Source organism: Colossoma macropomum, unplaced genomic scaffold, assembly GCF_904425465.1.
Source record: "Colossoma macropomum unplaced genomic scaffold, Colossoma_macropomum, whole genome shotgun sequence".
NCBI lineage: Eukaryota > Metazoa > Chordata > Actinopteri > Characiformes > Serrasalmidae > Colossoma > Colossoma macropomum.
The window spans coordinates 23,088,055-23,105,589 of record NW_023494810.1 but is presented as its reverse complement, the minus strand read 5'-3'; the positions used below and the strand labels follow the sequence as shown (position 1 = coordinate 23,105,589).

At 38.5% G+C, this 17,535-nt stretch overlaps 1 protein-coding gene and 1 long non-coding RNA gene across 2 annotated transcripts; one reads left to right on the top strand and one right to left on the bottom strand.

The window, feature by feature from the left end:
• The first annotated feature begins 9,750 nt into the window (after positions 1-9,750).
• LOC118799268 lies at positions 9,751-12,608 on the top strand. Its single transcript, XR_005006105.1, has 3 exons — positions 9,751-9,989; positions 11,054-11,126; positions 12,510-12,608. It is a non-coding gene; the product is annotated as an uncharacterized LOC118799268 (long non-coding RNA).
• Positions 12,609-13,606: 998 nt separating this feature from the next.
• Positions 13,607-14,745, bottom strand: LOC118800021 (interleukin-10-like). The gene is made up of 3 exons (XM_036560169.1): positions 14,412-14,745; positions 14,096-14,152; positions 13,607-13,792 (listed from the first exon to the last, which is right to left on the bottom strand). The coding sequence occupies exons 1-3, from the start codon at positions 14,577-14,579 to the stop codon at positions 13,607-13,609; spliced, it is 411 nt and encodes a 136-aa protein (XP_036416062.1). The 5' UTR covers positions 14,580-14,745.
• Positions 14,746-17,535: the final 2,790 nt, after the last annotated feature.

Here is a 17,535-nt window from a genome sequence, read left to right as displayed (position 1 = left end):
CCAATAATGATTCTACAAATCAGCTCCTCACAGATTCCTGACAGTCTGGAATTGCTATTATATAAATTCATTTTATTTGGGCGGCGGATCATTCTCAGCACTGCAGTAACACTGACGTGGTGGTGGTGTGTTAGTTAGACCAGACACAGCAGTGCTGCTGGAGTTTTTAAACACCTCACTATCACTGCTGGACTGAGAATAGTCCACCAACCAAAGTTATCCAGCCAACAGCGTCCTGTGACCACTGACGAAGGACTAGAGGATGACCAACACAAACTGTGCAGCAGTTGTCAAATAAACATACAATTCCTCACTATTTCTACTCACACTTTCAAGTGAAGATAACTTCAACTATATTCATATCAATTGCCATTTAAAGTTAAGAACAATAATGTTATACAATAGTTTCTATAAAGATTTTTTTCTCCTGTTGACTAATAATGGCATGTTTGCCACTTTCTTTAAACTTCACACTGAAGTAACTTACAAATTCTCTGTTCAAAACTGTACAATTTATTTGAACAAGAACAATGTTACACAAACTTTCACATTGGCTCTATGTACATTTTCAAATATAGTGTCTTCATCTAATGCAGACAATGGAGAAGTGGAGGTTGAAGGGATGTGAGAAAGCAGTTAAAATTAGGAAGATACACCAAAACATTAACAAAGCTCACTGCCACTTGGGAATGCATTCCTGGTAGAAAAACAGATTATAAAAAAAGCTTTTTATAAATAAAACTGCCTAATCATCCATTTTATCACAATACTATACAGGTTTCTCCAGTGTTTTACAGAACTGGGGGAAATGGAGATGACAGAGTGACAAAGGTATAGAAAAAGTAAGAGACGGGGAGAAAGAGGCAAATGGAGAGATGTAACGAGTGTGAGTGGGATAGAAAGAATAAGAAAGGAGACAGACAGAAGGAGGGAGACAAAGATAGTGATAAGAAGGGATATTGCATGTACAATGACAAAACATAACTGCTTGTCAGCTACTTTAAACTTAAGGTGTACTCTTTATGAACAAGTTGACATAACTTTTTGACCTCTGAATGGTCTGCATAATACTTGGTCGCTGACTGATGTTATGAATACACTGAACTTAACCCATGTAAGAAACACTTTCTACAAGTAAAAATAACAAGCATGTGTAATGTTTTTGCCTCTAAACAATTCTCAACAGTTTTCCTCCATGTAAACATTTGAAGTGTTAATATAACTCTTGACATTCAGCCTTGTTCTAAGAGCAGCTCCATGTCATGTTTCTGCCTCTAGCTAAACAATTCTTTAACAATATTTTGTCTATACAGAGTTGCTGTGCAAAAGCAATGCTGAACAGTGCAGATTAACATTAACATTGTTAAGATTAACATTAATGTTTCCTCTCAGACTCCACAAAGTAGTTTACTTTTATGTATTAACTTCCTTGTTGTCAAAACAAGTCTCAACATTTATATTTCTGATATTTTACATTTGACATGGTCTGCAAGATCAATTTTGTACAGTGTTGTATAGCTAAGATGTCCTCCAAAGGCTTGAGATGTACTAAACAAGTGTATACTGTTTTCCACCTGACTATCTTTCCAACATTTGGTCCACATATCACTTTCTTTGGGGATGCAATGTTAAACACAGCAGAGTAAGTTTCCTCCCAGTTAAGTGTTGAGAGATGTGCAGTTGTAAGTCCATAAACAATACCTCAGCAGTTTGATCCTAAGGCCATGTATCCCAGCTGAACAGTGGTCAGGTTTTATCTTCATGATGACCCTCTGCAGGAATTCAAATGAGTACTTCATTTTGCGAGGGTACTCCAGATTAAGGCAGTAGATGGTTCCCATTAGCATAGCAAAACCAGTGGGCACGTCTCTGAGTTCATGAAGAACGATCGTCTCCTCTACCACCACGGCCATGTTGAAGATTTCATGAGGAAAAGCATCATGTAAGGCACCTTCATGTCCAATCAGAAGTCCAATGCGCATTCCCTTGATGAGGAAGTCCAGGTTTCCTCCATGAACCTAAAACAAATGCACAGATTTAGTCATCATTTACATTGCATGTTACATACAGTTGGTCAAGATATGGACACTAAAATGACTTTGAAAAGAGCTGAAATTAATCAGGGTCAATTTGGTGTTAAGCTTATTATTCATAATTTGGACTGCCAGAAGAAGGGGGAAAATTACAATGATCAACTCAGAATTTGCATATTATTGTGTACCATTACCATTTAACTGGTGTGTTGTTTATTATTATGAATAATTATATTACTGCTATAATTACTATATTCCAATCAGATGCTCTTTCAGCAATCTGTATTATCATAAATTCTCTTGAAAAATTTGCCATCACTAGTTAACTTCGAAATTTTTTGAAAAAGAAAGATTTGAAGTGCTTTAAGGGTTTAGTAAAGAAAATAGTTCTACATAGAACCATGAACACTCAAAGAACCATTTGCATGCTTAAAGGGCTCTTTTCATCATGAAAAAATTCTTCAGAGAATCATTCTTCATTGCTTGCAGCCCCATTAAGAACAGAACTAGAAGATGAATTAAACATGACCGTCACACATACACTTTATAACATGTAATGCAGAATCTAAAAAGGGCACAACGTTTTTCACATGTGAAAACAAGCAGTGCATAAGACAGTGAGAACAGCTGTGGTAGAGAGAGCGCGCTACAGAATGAATAAAGAGTAAATGGGATAAATAAAACTGTATTTTGGGATTTTTCCATGGCAGTTACGTCCTAAAAAAGAAATACAAATCCTGAAACACTCAACAGATCGTCACCATGATAAGGCACAAGATAAGGCGTGATGATTTAGAATTGACTGTAGAGACCCAGCTGACACTTAACACTAGCTAGCTTATGCAATCTTGCAAGCAATTTACCACTGTAGTCGTGCATCATTCTGTAGTCCTCGTTATGCCCATATTAGGAACTCCGGGTCTAAGCCCCATTTCTCTATGGCCAGAATGAATAGGGTTTTCGAAAAATCGCCTCTATCTCACCCTGTGTTAAATAAAACTGTTCAGAACCTGATACATTTTGTCCTGTATACACTTTTCTCCCGGATACCACTGGATCCTCTGAATTACGAGGCCGTTAAAGAGCTATAATACTAATATTGCTACACGTGAGCTAAAGCTACTGCGCATCAATTTGATTCGAAATGTTCTACTGTCGCGCATAACCCGTAAATAAAACCTCCGTGTAGGATATTTTGATAGGCTAAAACTCCTTATCAAAAACACTACCCGTGTTAAAACTACGAGGCTGAATTTAGCTTCTTTTTTCGCAGCTTCTTGTTTGAATGTTTCAGTTCCACCTTAAATAGTGCAGCAGCTGTGACTAGCTATCACAAACATTAGTAACGCTAGGTACCCCTGTTATCGGCCACCTCAAAACAAAACATCGGGAATCTAAGCTAACTGTAAATAAATGAAAGCACTTTACTCACCCAAATCAATGTTTTTCGGGAGAGATACATGGGTAGATTAATGTCCAAGAGTCATTTGACATGATAAGAGAACAGTTGGAATCGCTAGAATGATGGGGGTCCCCCAATATCGGCCACCTCACTTTCGGTTTTCAGTAACTTATCTTTCAGCCTAAAATTCAGCGTATAAAATTGTAAAAAACATGAAATATATGTATTGTTTCATTATTCAGCTTGATTTGCTTGTTTAACTAAGTATGGAGCACCGCTCTTTACTGCGTATCTGATTATGCCAGTCAAATGAGTAATCGCGTTTACGCATCATTCCTACCAGATTCAATGCTTTACAATGAGGTTAAGTCTGTCCTCAGTGGGCACCCTTACGCCATATACGTAAAACTACCATGGCGGGAAACTTTTTTTTTTACCTCAGAGCAGAGAAAGCTAACCGATAATTTTCTACACAGACGAATATCCATCGCGGAATGAAAATGAGTTGTGTGTTCTATGCGGTTTTGTACAAGCAGAATTACAACGTTGTTGGCGACATATAAATATTGTTTTCAGATATTATTTTTTTGCTAGAATAAAGTTAAAATGCCCTTGTAAGGCGCAGGCTTATGTGTTTTGAATTTCGCCTGAGCAATTGGCGGAGAGAGTGAGATGAAATGCGCAATACGCGCAAGTGGCCGATATTGGGGGACGGCCGATGTTAGGGGTAGACAAAAATAATGACCTGTCGGTTCTGTGAAACAGCAAAAATAAGTTAATGTTGCTCAGCTGTTAAGCAGAAATAGAGAAACCTCCTCATATCAGGCCGTTCAACCCTCCATGAAGCTGAAGTCAGCTGTATTTTCGCCGGCTGCTTGTTCGAAGTTCCCCGTTCCACCTTAAATGGCGCAGCAGTTCAGAACGTGACTGCTGTACCATTTAAGGTGGAACAGAAAAGTCTAACAAAACGCTGGCGAATGTCCATAGAAAATGTCCTGAGAAAAATGTTACCAGCATTAAAATAAAAATTAGGATATTCTGAGAGCCGAAATCCGTTTATCGGGGGGTGATATCCTGCTTAAGGCTGTCAGTCTAATGACGTGAATTCAGTGCGCAGTAGCTTTAGCTTACATGCAGCAATATTCATATTTCAACTCTTTAACGACCTCCTAATTCAGAGGATCCAGTGTTATTCGAGAAAAGAATGTTCACAGAACAAAACGTGTCGGGTTCTGAACGTTTTTATTTAACACGCGATAAAGGCTAGCTAGGTTAGCTATCTTGCAAGCGAAGCATTGTTCAAAGGCAAACAATGTTTTTTTTTTTTTCACTCCAGTAATGTTGTACACATTTATAATCTAAAACCAAACCCATAACTAAAATATCCGTTATGGACCCAAGTGGTGTAGTTAGCTATTAAACTATTTCAAGCTAGCATTCGAGGCTTTAACCAACATGGTGAATTAGCTAGCAAGACCCTCCGACGAATAGTGAGGACGGACATTTACACTCGGGCTTTCTTTCCACGAGCTTCATACTTGCATTTTTTGCACATTTTATTTCCACAACAATATCTGACTTTGCCTTTTTGCACATTTTACTTCACTGTAACAATGTTAGCTGCTAGAATTACTGTGTCAAGGGGTGCAAAGCACAACCGACATTTATAATGTTCTTTCTCACGTTGTAATTACCAGTGAAAGGAGCTGAATCAATATAGCCATCTGTGAACACAGGTTGGGTCTACCCAATATGTAGCTCAAACCTGGGCAAGAAAGGCATTTTAGAAATAAGTTTTAGCATCATTTGCTATTTCATGTGTATCATTTCATCATTTATGCTTATTGTTCTGTAATCATCATTGCTTGGTGATTGATTTTGTGGGTGCCTGTGTGTGTGTGTGTGTTTTGAGAGGAAGTGGTTTCCCTAGAACAAAGAAAAAGGCAAATCTCTGCAGAATGATAAACATGAACTTAAATCTTAATCCTATTGGGCAACTTTCTCCGAACGGCAACGGACAAAAAATAGGTGACCCCAACAAGCCTCGCAGCTTGTCCCTTTTGGTGATGAGATGATGACACACTTATGGACTTTAGGAAGGATGTGGGGAGTAAGCACTTCCTGTTAAAGGCCAGATCCTCTACCTTCGACTTGTGTGTGCCATAGAGGAAACAAGAAACGTCGCTGATGCAAATCCCGGCAGTACCCCCGCTCTCTTCCTTGTAAGAACTTCTGAAGAAGCCAGCTCAGTTCTAGATAAGTCACAATCGTGACTGCTGTAGTCTGCTGCCCAAAGCTCTGTATGACCGAAAGGAACCCCACACAACTCTAATGGCAGTTTTATTTTTTGTGCAAAGTACTTTCAATTTCCAGGGCTTCAGAGCAACACTAACCAACATCTCTAAGCTTTACTCAGCACGGTCAGAACTTAAACCACTTCTGTTTTTGCTGACACAACAGTCAGCGTGTTAGAGTTGATGGCAGTTAGAGGTTTGCTTTCTTAAAGTCTGTGAAGTGAGGCATGCTGCATGAGTTTACTGTAAAAAGGGGACAGCGCCATTGCTGGAAACTGTAGCCATGTAACCACTAGATCTGCCTAAAGATACATATAGCACTGTTGTTTTCTCAGTATGTTGTATTTTGTAACTGCTACCAAAAAAGACTTGAGATATAGCTTGCCATCCCACTTAAAAGCAAACCCATTTAGCATAATGACAATATGGAACTCAGCTGCTTTAGCTTTTACAGTTTTCTTTAATAAATGTAAACTCAAGTATGAAACGTTACAGCATTTGCAGACACATTTTATACATTGTAGAAAACAATAAATTAAAACAACGACATGGCAATTAACTTTAAAATAAATATTAACCCTGATACAAAAATTTCAAGCTGAAATGTAAAACCTAATTGCAAATACTGGTCTAATGCTGGTCTGGTGTTGGTTTAGCTGGTCACCCAGCATGCTTGTACAAGAATCCAAAACACAACATATTCTAGTTTTGCTGCCGACCAGCATATTAACCTCCATTGCTGCCGACCAGTATCCTAGCATCCAAAACACAACATTTGCTGGTATTGCAGGTATCCATGCTGGTCTAGGCTACTTTTTCTAGCAGGCTGAGGAGTAGAGAGCTATCACTTGCTAGGATGCTAGGAATTAATAATACACAGGATGAGTATGGAGTTTAGTGATAAGATTCAAATAACCACTTCATAATTATGAGCGCTGACTTGGATGATCTGACCAACTGCAAAGATGGACTGAGGACAGTGCCAAAAACAAAACCAATAAACCAAAAGCTAACCTGCCTAACCAGGTCTAATCGTCACCCAAAATACAGCGGGAGGCACTGACTACATTTTCAAGCGTTAAGTAGCACAGCTTAACAATTCTGCTGGCGCCATAAAAGTCTCAGACAGGCTACATGCTCCCACACCCAACTCCTCAGGTAGGTCCTTTTATTTGCCAAGACCCATTTTGACCATTTTGTGGTTCGATTAATTTGTGCATTGTGAAAACAAAACGGCCCCAGTCCGCTTTAGCTTTGCTTTATGGTGAAGACCTCGATGCTCGCCGTACACACAGCCACAGTCTTCACTTCAGCAGGTAAACAGACAAACGATCATTTATACGGTTCTACTCAGGATAAAGTCTGTCCGTGATCTGAGACAGACAGCAGCGCTGACTTATTAAAGCGATCAGATGCGAGAGCCCGCGTGATTATACCGTGTTGAAGGCTCGAGCTGGGCACGCAGCGCAGTTTTCAGCTGCTTTCACACTGAACGCTGAATGAATGAAAATTCAGCCGAACACGGAGCCCACCGCGGCAGACCCGCAGGGCCGTGTTTCCAATTTTGCGCAATGGACTTCGGCCAATCGTTTCAGCGCGGCCAATAGGAGAGCAGCAGGCGGGTCTGGCGGTTCTTCTCGTCACCTGATAGCTCGGATTTATCAGAGAACGCGGCCCACTTGGCGAGTGTTGTGCACACCGTGAGTGCTGTGAAAGGGGTCCGAGTTCTAATGGAGTTGTGGTCTGAACAAGAAGTGGTCTGAGATCTCAATGGACCAGAAAGAAAACTGAGTCCTCTTTAGAGTTCACTTACATTGTGAACACAAAAAGAACTGAGGTCACTTGCAGTTGGTTCCCTTCCAGGTTCACTTTAACAGAACTCGGTTCGGTTCTTTTAAAACGAACTATATGTGAAAACACTGTCAGTTCGGTTCGTTTTTGGGGCCGTTTAGGGGGGTCTGAGTTCGTTTGGCGTGTTCACATATGCAAAAGAAACCATGACTCAGCGGTCTGAGTCCACTTCAGACGCTGAAACGGCCCAAGTGTGAAAACGCCCTTAAACTATGGTACAACTGTGTACCCTTTCCAAAAGGTACCAGTGTGTGCTTTTAGAGGTACCATCCCAGCAACAAGCCATTTTGGACCCTTTAGTGACAAAAGTGTACCAGAAATATCCACACAAATGTTCACAATGTCTTTCTACACTGTTTATTTGGTAACAAACATAGACAACTTCAACATTAATTGAAAAAGCATTAGAAAAAGAAATACATATTAACACAGCGATTTTTTATTAAGGTGAGATTATATTTCATTCAAACATGGCAGAATTTCTGACACACAAACCATGAAAAAAAATTCCACTACAAGATATAATACTAATACTCCAGAGAAGATCAGCCTCAAAAAAACAAAAAAGAAAAAACTCAAAATACAAATATGGCCTTTGTTTGAAAAAACTTCAAACACCAAACCTGCCCCCCTCCACAGCAATACTTTTGACACAGCAGCCGCGAGATGGCAACAGATGGCTTCCAGATACGTTTCAATGTAGTTGAACAGCATATCAATCTCCCCCATGGCTTTGTACAGCCCTTTCTTCTTCATCTAAAAGACAAAAGCAGACATTAACCCATGCCCTTCATTTGATAGGCATATCCATATTGATCACTTATGTTCAGGTGATGTCTATCTAATAATCATGCACATAATGCACACCTTTGGTACAATATGGCTGGATTCACCATGCAGATTTTAAGAACTCTGCTATATAGTGCCCTAAATAGGGACGCTAATAAAATATTAGCTTCTGCGCTGTATGGCCAGTAGAGAGCCAATTGGGATTCAGCCACAGTGGTTGCTAGTCTGGTGCAGATTTAGCTCATACCAGCATTCAAAACACAACCTAAAATGTTTCAATCTAGAATCGTCCGGTCACAGCGTTGGAAAGCTCAACAAGCTGACTCGGTACTTTCAGCTACGCCAGTAAACAAAGAACGTCTGTGGACGTCCAAAATGTGTTTAAAAATAGTCGGTCAGTCGGGGACATGTTATGAACGTCAATAGACGTCCAAAATCCGTTTCAAAAAGTCAGTCCATTGGTGACCTGTTAATAACGTCCATAGACGTCCAAAATCAGTTTCAAAAAGTCAGTCCATTGGTGACCTGTTAATAACGTCCATAGACGTCCAAAATCAGTTTTAAAGATGTCAGTCCATTGGTGACCTGTTAATAACGTCAATAGACGTCCAAAATCAGTTTCAAAAAGTCAGTCCATTGGTGACCTGTTAATAACGTCCATAGACGTCCAAAATCAGTTTCAAAAAGTCAGTCCATTGGTGACCTGTTAATAACGTCAATGGACGTTTCACTATAACCCAAAAATAATGATAACGATCATGATAATAACAATACCAGTACCACTGCTTTTAGCCTACTGCTACCACTACAACAACAACTAATACTACTATTACTACTACTACTACTACTAATAATAATAATAATAATAATAATAATAATAATAATAATAATAATAAGAAGAAGAAACAACAAAAAGAAAGCTGTATTCCAGTCCAGAGATATTACGTTATGTTTCTTTTCTCAAAGATACCAAATGTTAAATATAGATTGGCTTACTGTTATGTTAGATGTTGATTGCTGAAGCTTGATAATATTTCACTTGTCTTTATGGTGTAAAGAACATGCCATATGACGTCACATGGAGTGTGGTTGTCATTATTTAACATGGTGCCATCAGCTTTTCTATATTTCCTGGACTTTTTTCAAATTTAAATGCAAGTGCTAAATGGTGTTTGTAATTGCATATCTCATAGCAGTGTGCATTATTTAAGACACAATTCGAATTTGAATGCAAACCTATTTGCGTTTTAATTTATTGTATTGTATAATAGCTGGGAACTTTTAATATAGAAAAGCAGCGTTCTTGACCATTCATTTTCATTATCTTAATATGGTCTGACTCTGACATAAAAAAAACGCCCATTTTATTGTATTTCGTCATCATGGCCCTTCAGCTCTGCCAAAATGAATATTTGCAATCCTGTTTGCAACTGCATTTCCACTGTCAGCAAGTCAGTCCTGTCATTTAAACGCTGTGGGTTTGTTGGATGTATCAAGCGGGTTAAAGAAGACGCGATATCCATCTGAACGGACACCGATCACTGCCGCTTTGGACCCCGTTTGAGAAAGTCCTCAGCGAGCCGCCGACAGCACACAGCGCTACTGTCCACATTGGTCCAGGTAAGTAAACGTTAGCTGGCCGTTTTAGGTGGACCTTTTGCCATATACGAGTCACTAAGCTTACAAAGATTTTTTTTAAATATTAGCTAGTATTATCGTTTGTTTATGAATAGAGGGTACATGTTAGCCAGCTAGCTAGCTTGTTAGCCAGCTAGCTAGCTTGTTAGCCAGCTAGCTAGCTAGTTAGCATTTGATACAGCTGCTGAAGCTGTCCTGCTAAGGTCAGCTAGTGCTTAACAGTCGTGCTAACTACGGGAAACATAGCGGTCGGTTGGGCACGTCATTAACGCAGATTTAAAGATTTGTCTGTATTGGCTGAATATAGCGAATTAAAACCGAAGGTAGCGGTCATTTTATTCCCCTCAGTTCAGCGTGTTGATGGCGAAGGTCCTGATAAAAGCTAAGCTCGCTAACTAGCTAACGCTATTGATTCATCACGAGAACACGCGTTTTCTGACATTAGCTGTTTCTTTTGTTGCCCTGTATAAGTATTTGCTAATAACTTCTTAGAAACACCGCATAATAATTCTAGTAAAACGCTAACGTGAATAGTAGCTGTATATTGTGAATGTAGCGCTCCATATAGCGTCTACGTCGGTGTTCATCTTGGATTTTTGCGCGGCCTCATTTGTAAAAGTTAGCCGTTAGCTATATTGAGCTACATTAGCTATATTTATCTAAGCTTGTAGTCACATGCATGAATAGTTCGAGGCTCATTTTAAAACTGCCAGGAGCATATTTTTACTTTGAAACGAACTACCACAATTAATGATTATTTTACAGTATTTGAAAGTAGTTAGCTTATGCAGCTAGGTAATTTGAGTAGCTAACGCTAGCTAGCTAGCTTATTTTTTTATACAGCTGCAGAAGCTACAGCTGTGTTTCTAGATGTTGGTAGGGAGGGGAAATGTGGCAGTCATTCTGATGTTTCATTCATTAGCTTTGGCTACACAAGTTGAAATCATTAGTGAGGTTTTATTAGATAATGAAATGTCCTATCAGCAATAAGTTACTGAATTAACTGTAGCTGACTGTCGTCTTGTGCAAACAAATATTTGTTTCAGAAGCTGACTGGATTTGTCTGTGTGCCACAACAACATACTGGCAGTGGTCAAATAATGCGCACAAGTTAAAAAAGTAAGTATTATCGCAAACAGAATAGAACGTTATGTGTTAACAATTTATGTACCAGTTTCCTGGTTATCAGTTGCCACACTCATTTTATGACTAAGAACCTATTTAAAGGAATGGTTCAGCAAAATATAAAATTTAAACAATTTTCTGCTTACCCCCAATGTAGTCTTTTGGCCAAGACATAATTGGTGTCCAAAGTTTGTGTCTTTAGTTTAGCAATGGAGCTGTGAAGCTAACATTTCTGACAAACACTAGAAGTCAATATTCACCTAAATCATTTCATGTCTTCATTAAGGTGGCGCAGACTTCTCAGTGTGGTGTACAACACAATATGACATACTGTGGGCTATAAAAGTGAACAAAACGTCATCACAGAGTAAGTGCCGTGGGTGACCTCTCTGTCTCAGGAGTAGGATTGCTGAGCTAGAATAGTTTTTTATGGAAATGGCAGTCATAATTACTCATCCAACATCAGTCCTGTGCAGCCTTTGTGTTGCCTAAAATGGCCGTAGTGGTGAGGTTTTGTTCATTTCTTTAGTTCAAAGTAAGTCATTCTGTGTCCTACACTACACTGACAGGTCTGCTGACTCTAAAGGAGACCTAGATGAGGTTTGAGAGGGTTGAGAGAAGTTTTAGGGATGTGTTTATGGAAAAACATCTGGGTTAATATTGTCTTCTAGTGTTTGAGCAATGTTACACATAACACCAATACTAAACTAAAGAATCATTAATTGTAGTCATTTCAGTCAAATTTGATATTGGAATTTGTAAGGCATATAAAAAAGTCAAATAATAATACTGAGCTTTATAGCTGCATTCTGTACTATTAACTACCCAGTTTGTTCTTTGGACTGTGCTTTATTCTTTTAACAAATAAACACTGACCAAAATAAGAGAGAGGCTTTTCAGTTCCCAGCAGTCTAGTACAGAGTTTAGAAATCTCATGAGTCTTAGGAGAATATATAAAATTAGAGACAGTATATAAAATTAGAGACAAGCTCAAGCCCTTTGCATTTAAAAGAACATATCACAACATCACTACTTCGCAGTTGTTTAGAAGCCCACTGAAATAAACATTTAAAAATAACTAAAAAATAGATTTGTAATTATCAGTTGCCTCCTTATTGGCTACATTGCAGACAGGAAAATATTATGTATATTATATGGAAACATATTTCAGATTTGAAAGGTTTAAATATATGTGAATTAAAAGCTGTCAAAGGCCTTGTGGCATTGTGACTATTAATTGATAAGTAAGACTAAATAAGTAATAAGTATGATGTTAGAATGGCTTTCACCTTCCACTGATCTGTCTGTTTTTGTCAAGAGATTTTAATGCTTTGTGTGTGCATTAATTGTAACATTCTTGTTTGTGTTTTATGTTAGCTGCAGGTCTGAAGTGGAACAACAAAGCCACAGCTCATGAGATGGATTCTGCTGTGGCCGATCACCTCAAGCATGCCCCCTGCAGAGCTTTTAACTCTTTTCTTGTTTGACTTCTCAGAAACTAAAATGCAAGATTTTGTCTTGTTAAATAATCACCTTGATTTCCTTTACATTAAAACATTGAAAATCATGTACAATACTGACGCAGCTTATGGTTCAAAGGTTTGGAAATTCTTTCTGAATTGATGCATAGGATCTTTGTCTTAGTCCTAACGAAGTTCATGGTCCAGTTTTATGTTCCACAAATGAAATTAATAATAACTACACGTTTTCAATAAAGTTTCCATTTAACAAAGTTTGTTTTATGTTTACATTGGAATCAAAATTGTTAGTTAACTACAGGAAGTTTTTTTGCATGGGGAAAAGGTTCTTCACATTGACAGATAATGCGTTGTATATGGTTCTATATAGAAAAATTCATTCTATATAGCACTAAAAAGGTTGCTCTATTGTACAGTGTATTAAGCATGAAATGGTTCTATATAGGAAAAGTAAAGTCTTAGTAAAGTCTTTTTTTGAGAGTGTACTAGTGGAAATTAATTTTGGATGACTTTTCAATGCCTTTTAATTTATAATTTATAATTTTTTCCAAGGCCTTAGAACACCTTAAAATGACGTTTTTACTGTGACTTTTTGGTCGTCTTTTCAACAGTTAAGCTTGAACGTCTTTTCAACTTTCATTTTCAACCATAAGAAAACTTAAATTAAACAGCAGTTATGTACGTGATTTCACCGTTAAATCAACAGCCTTTAAATGACGTCTTTAATGTGACTATTTTGGCCGTTTTTTCAACGGCTAAGTTTAGACGTCTTTTCAACTTTCGTTTTGAACCTTAATAAAGCGTAGTTTAAACGGCAGTCAGATACGTGATTTCAACGTTGTTTCAACGGCCAAATGTTTACTGGGACACGTTTAGCCCACTGACTGACTGACCGACTGACTGCCCTCGAGTTCCTTACAGCTATGATAAACCTTGTGTATTTAGCATAAGGACGTATTGGTATTTGGATAAATCTGGCACTATACAGAAGCTCTCTTAGTGAAGTAAACAAGCGTGAACCTTTACGCATTTGATCAGGTCCCTCTTGAGCTCGTGGAAGATGTTTCCAATTTCGTCTATTGGCGTTTTGAAGCTCTTCGTGTCCTCAGTAATCGCCGTGGGCAGCACGATGTCCAGGTAGAAATGCAAAACGTCGTTCATCGCATGGCAGCCGTAAGGGCTCTGGAAGGGAAAACGAGACTTAAAATATCAGTCGTGGCCGCAATCAAGCAGTCCTCAACACTCGTAGGCGACTTTTTTCACATTTTGACTTGTGTCAAAACAGCTATGGGTTTAGTATCACCCTTCAGTTTCGATATGATGAGTAAATTGTTATTACGAAGCAGATTTGTACCCGGGGAAGAAAGCTGCAGTTGTAGGATTGAGAGTCCTATAGCACCAGCAGCATCAGTTGAATCATAAACACTGGTAGCAGTAGTAGTAGTAATAGTAGTAATAGTAGTAATCTTTGGATGTCATACTCACATTGAAGGATTTCTGAAGGACTGTTTTGTTAAATAGTGCACTGTCATCTTTCTCCTCCTGAATGGATAGAAATAAAAAGCTCAGCCTCAAGTCTCTGTTAACCCCCTTTCTATGAAAAAAAAAAGCCCTGAAACTTCACAGTTGAGCCCCTCAGTCAAACCCTCTAGACAGAATTGAGTTTGTGGAGGCTTCTGTGCTCCATGTTTGTACTAAAAGCAGCATTCCTGCACTCTCATGAAGGCTCCCTGACTCCTGCACCAGAGCTACTAAGTCAAACCCAGTTTGTATTAAGATCAAAACAGGTGGTAGTACTCACATAGTAGTCTCTTATCTTGTCGTACGAGGAGCGCAGCCTGTTCAGTCTGAGTGGGAAGCTCTCCACAAAAGTGCAGCAGCTGTCTCTGCAGTTGACTCTTCTGCTCTGAGAGTCCTCGACCAGCAGCACCGTCAGAAGTGAAGGCAAGAGGAACTTGAAGAAGTGCATCCTCGAGGTTGGAGTCTCACTGTCTGTTAACCCTTATGTAAGATTCAGCTGAACCCCCAAGGGAGGAGAAGTGCAGAAGAGTCTTCGAGGTGTCTTTTTTATACCCCATTTTCAAAAATTTCCTGTGGGGAGGTGGGTTTGGACTTACTGGCAATGAATCCTTGTGTCATCATGTCACTCCCTCACTCTTAGATTGACAGTTCTTTTTTTTTGTTACATAAATGGAAATGTTTTATTAATGAATTACACTCCACCTGAGATTTTTCCCCTTAGAGTCAGTTATGCAGAATGCTGATATAAAATCTTAATCTACCTTCAAAGATTTCCTTTTTCCTTTTTCTTTTTAACTTTCTCTTTCTTTTTTTTTTAACACAGAACCACAGCAAAAGTGCGGTTTTATCCAGGTCTGTTTCAATATTAATTTCTTGCCTTGTTCACACCTTGTTCATTAATTCTAATTTTAAAGAAGTAGTGAGGTCTAATATTTAGCAAATGTTGTGTAGAATGTAGTTGAGGAAATTTATTTCACAATGCTACCAATGCAACAAGAGGATGGCATTGTACAGTACTGTACAAAGGTCAGAGATCCCTCTTTGTTTATTTAATTTTCAGTCAGGAAAAAGGAAGAAAATAGAGAATTACGTAAAAGTCTTGATAACTAAATATCAACTTTTTCAGTATTCGATGTGTCCACTCTTTCCCTTTATTGCAGCTTTCGTTCTTTTCAGGAGACTTGCTTTCAGTTTTTCAAAGAAATCTGCAAGGAAATTTTTCCACACCTCCGAAGTTCAGTCTTAGGAGTTGGTTGCGTTTTCTGCTTCCCATGATCCAAATAATCCCAAATACGTCCAGTGATGTTGAGGTCTGGACTTTTTTTTTTATCTGTTTCCTTTTTTCAGAAACAGCTTACTGACAGCTACACATCTCTTCAGAACCATAGCATAGAGCTGTTTTCTTATAGGGGATGTTTTCATATATATGGACAGAAACACCTGTAGGTTTTTCAGATCTGAAGCAGTAGTTGAGCTTGATTTTCACTTCTCTCTCAAAGATGAAAGCTTTAAGTTCTGTTAATCTGATGGTGACTGTTTTGGTGGTCTACCAGGTGTTGCATGGGAGTTAGGAATACCATAGAGGTTTATCTTAATGAATGAATAACTTAATGGACACTTTGAATGGAAATTAAATAAATGCAGGTTGGTCTCTGACTTATATATAGAGTACTGTGTGTATATAATACTCACCTTGTATCTGACTGTATATACTGTCACTGGTGTGTATTTGATATTGTAATGCCTTTAATAGAATGTGCTCATGTCACAGGTGAGATGATGGTTAAACAGGTTTCTACTAGAGACTTATAATTAAATGTAATACTCTTCCACTTTTACATAGCTCTCCATGTGTATTTATTATTTTCAGTCTGGGTAATTTCACAGAAAATGGGTTGAGACTGGTAAACAAAGTGTGAATAACATGCTGTTCCATGATATAATGATAAAACAGACCCTGTTTTACAGATGGTGCATGCGAGAGAGTTGGGTGATGTGGCCCAACCCATGATGCAAATGCTTCTTCCCCCCAGCCTCAGAGATATGCTGAGGTGAGAAACCTCATTTAGGGTTCAAGGCTTTGGTCTAGATTACTGTAAGCCACTGAATGTAAAGGAGGACACGTGCATATCAATGATGCCAAGAGATCTACACAGTTTCTGACATGGGCATGCTTTGTGGAAGTCTAGTACTTTGTTTTCCCCAGACATTTTTTAATTGCAGTGGTTAGCTGTAACCATATCCTTTTCTAAGTCTAAGAACACTAACTGCCCAACTTGGCCTTCGTGATCTAGTAGATGCCTTGATTACTTGGATTGAGAGTGATGAAAAGAACCAAGAGCCAAGTGAAAACCTGGGGATCAGCTGGGATTTAAACCCAGGTCTAAACAGCTAGTCTCAACACTGCGCTGGTTTAGCTAAAGGGCATATTTTTAGAATGTGCAAGCCAACACCTGTACAGCCTTTTTCTCATGACCCTGTGTGGGAAAACACATGACTGTTATAGGAAATTGTACCCCAAAGAAGCCTTCCTGACATTTGCATCAGTGGTCCTAAGTCATGTAATCAGTATGTATTTGGAGGAAAGTACACTGCAAAAAAAAAAAAATACTGTAAATAAATTGGTAAAGATCTGGCTGCAGGGTTGTCAGGAGCTTACTGTTACATTAATGATGTTCTACTGTTGTAAAAAATTCATATGTTTACATTATAATACCGCTACTGTAGTATTATACTATAGTATTATTACTGTTAACTGTAATGTACTGTAAACAAGCAACATTGTGTTTTACTGGTGTTAATTTAGTTACCTGTATAAAAAAAAATATTTGCCTATCATGTCAGCATAAACAAATGAACTTGGATGTTTTCTTTTTATTTTATAATCAGTTCACCATCAAAGGAAATTCCATGTTATGTCTGGATAAAATAAATAAATAAATAAATAAACCAAAAAAAATTCCAGCTATCACATCATAACCCAACTTCCTTCTTCTACTTATATTTAATATTAAAAGTAGATTAAACCCCTTTACTGGTAGACTCTTTGGGAGAGCGATGTCATGTGGTAGCACTGGACTTAGCACTTAGTTTCCTCCTTGTCTGAGTGAGAACGTTGAAAGGAAGAGATGTTTAGCTCGCTGTTTCTCGTTCAATAGATAAGAACCAAGTGTGACCGTATGACATCACACTGCAACGACGGTGACTCACTATTAGAAGGATTTTGTCTGAGTTCTTTTTTTTCCTGACATTTGAAGCTGTAGAATGTGGAAAACACAGCAGCAAGCCTGGTCAAGAAAGTTGGTTGTATGAGATGTGTCACTCAAGACTGACCATCCAGTGTCCAATACAGCTTGCTGGTTTCTTACCTGAATTAAAAAAAAATAAAGGGTTAACAACTGGCA

What these genes read in the sequence shown, in the direction of transcription:
- LOC118800021 (XM_036560169.1), bottom strand. Translation starts at nt 14,579, where the DNA reads ATGCACTTCTTCAAGTTCCTCTTGCCTTCACTTCTGACGGTGCTGCTG. An exon ending in ACAAGATAAGAGACTACTAT is followed by an intron (nt 14,153 to 14,411) that starts GTGAGTACTACC and finishes CTATCCATTCAG; the next exon opens with GAGGAGAAAGATGACAGTGC. An exon ending in TCCTTCAGAAATCCTTCAAT is followed by an intron (nt 13,793 to 14,095) that starts GTGAGTATGACA and finishes TTTCCCTTCCAG; the next exon opens with AGCCCTTACGGCTGCCATGC.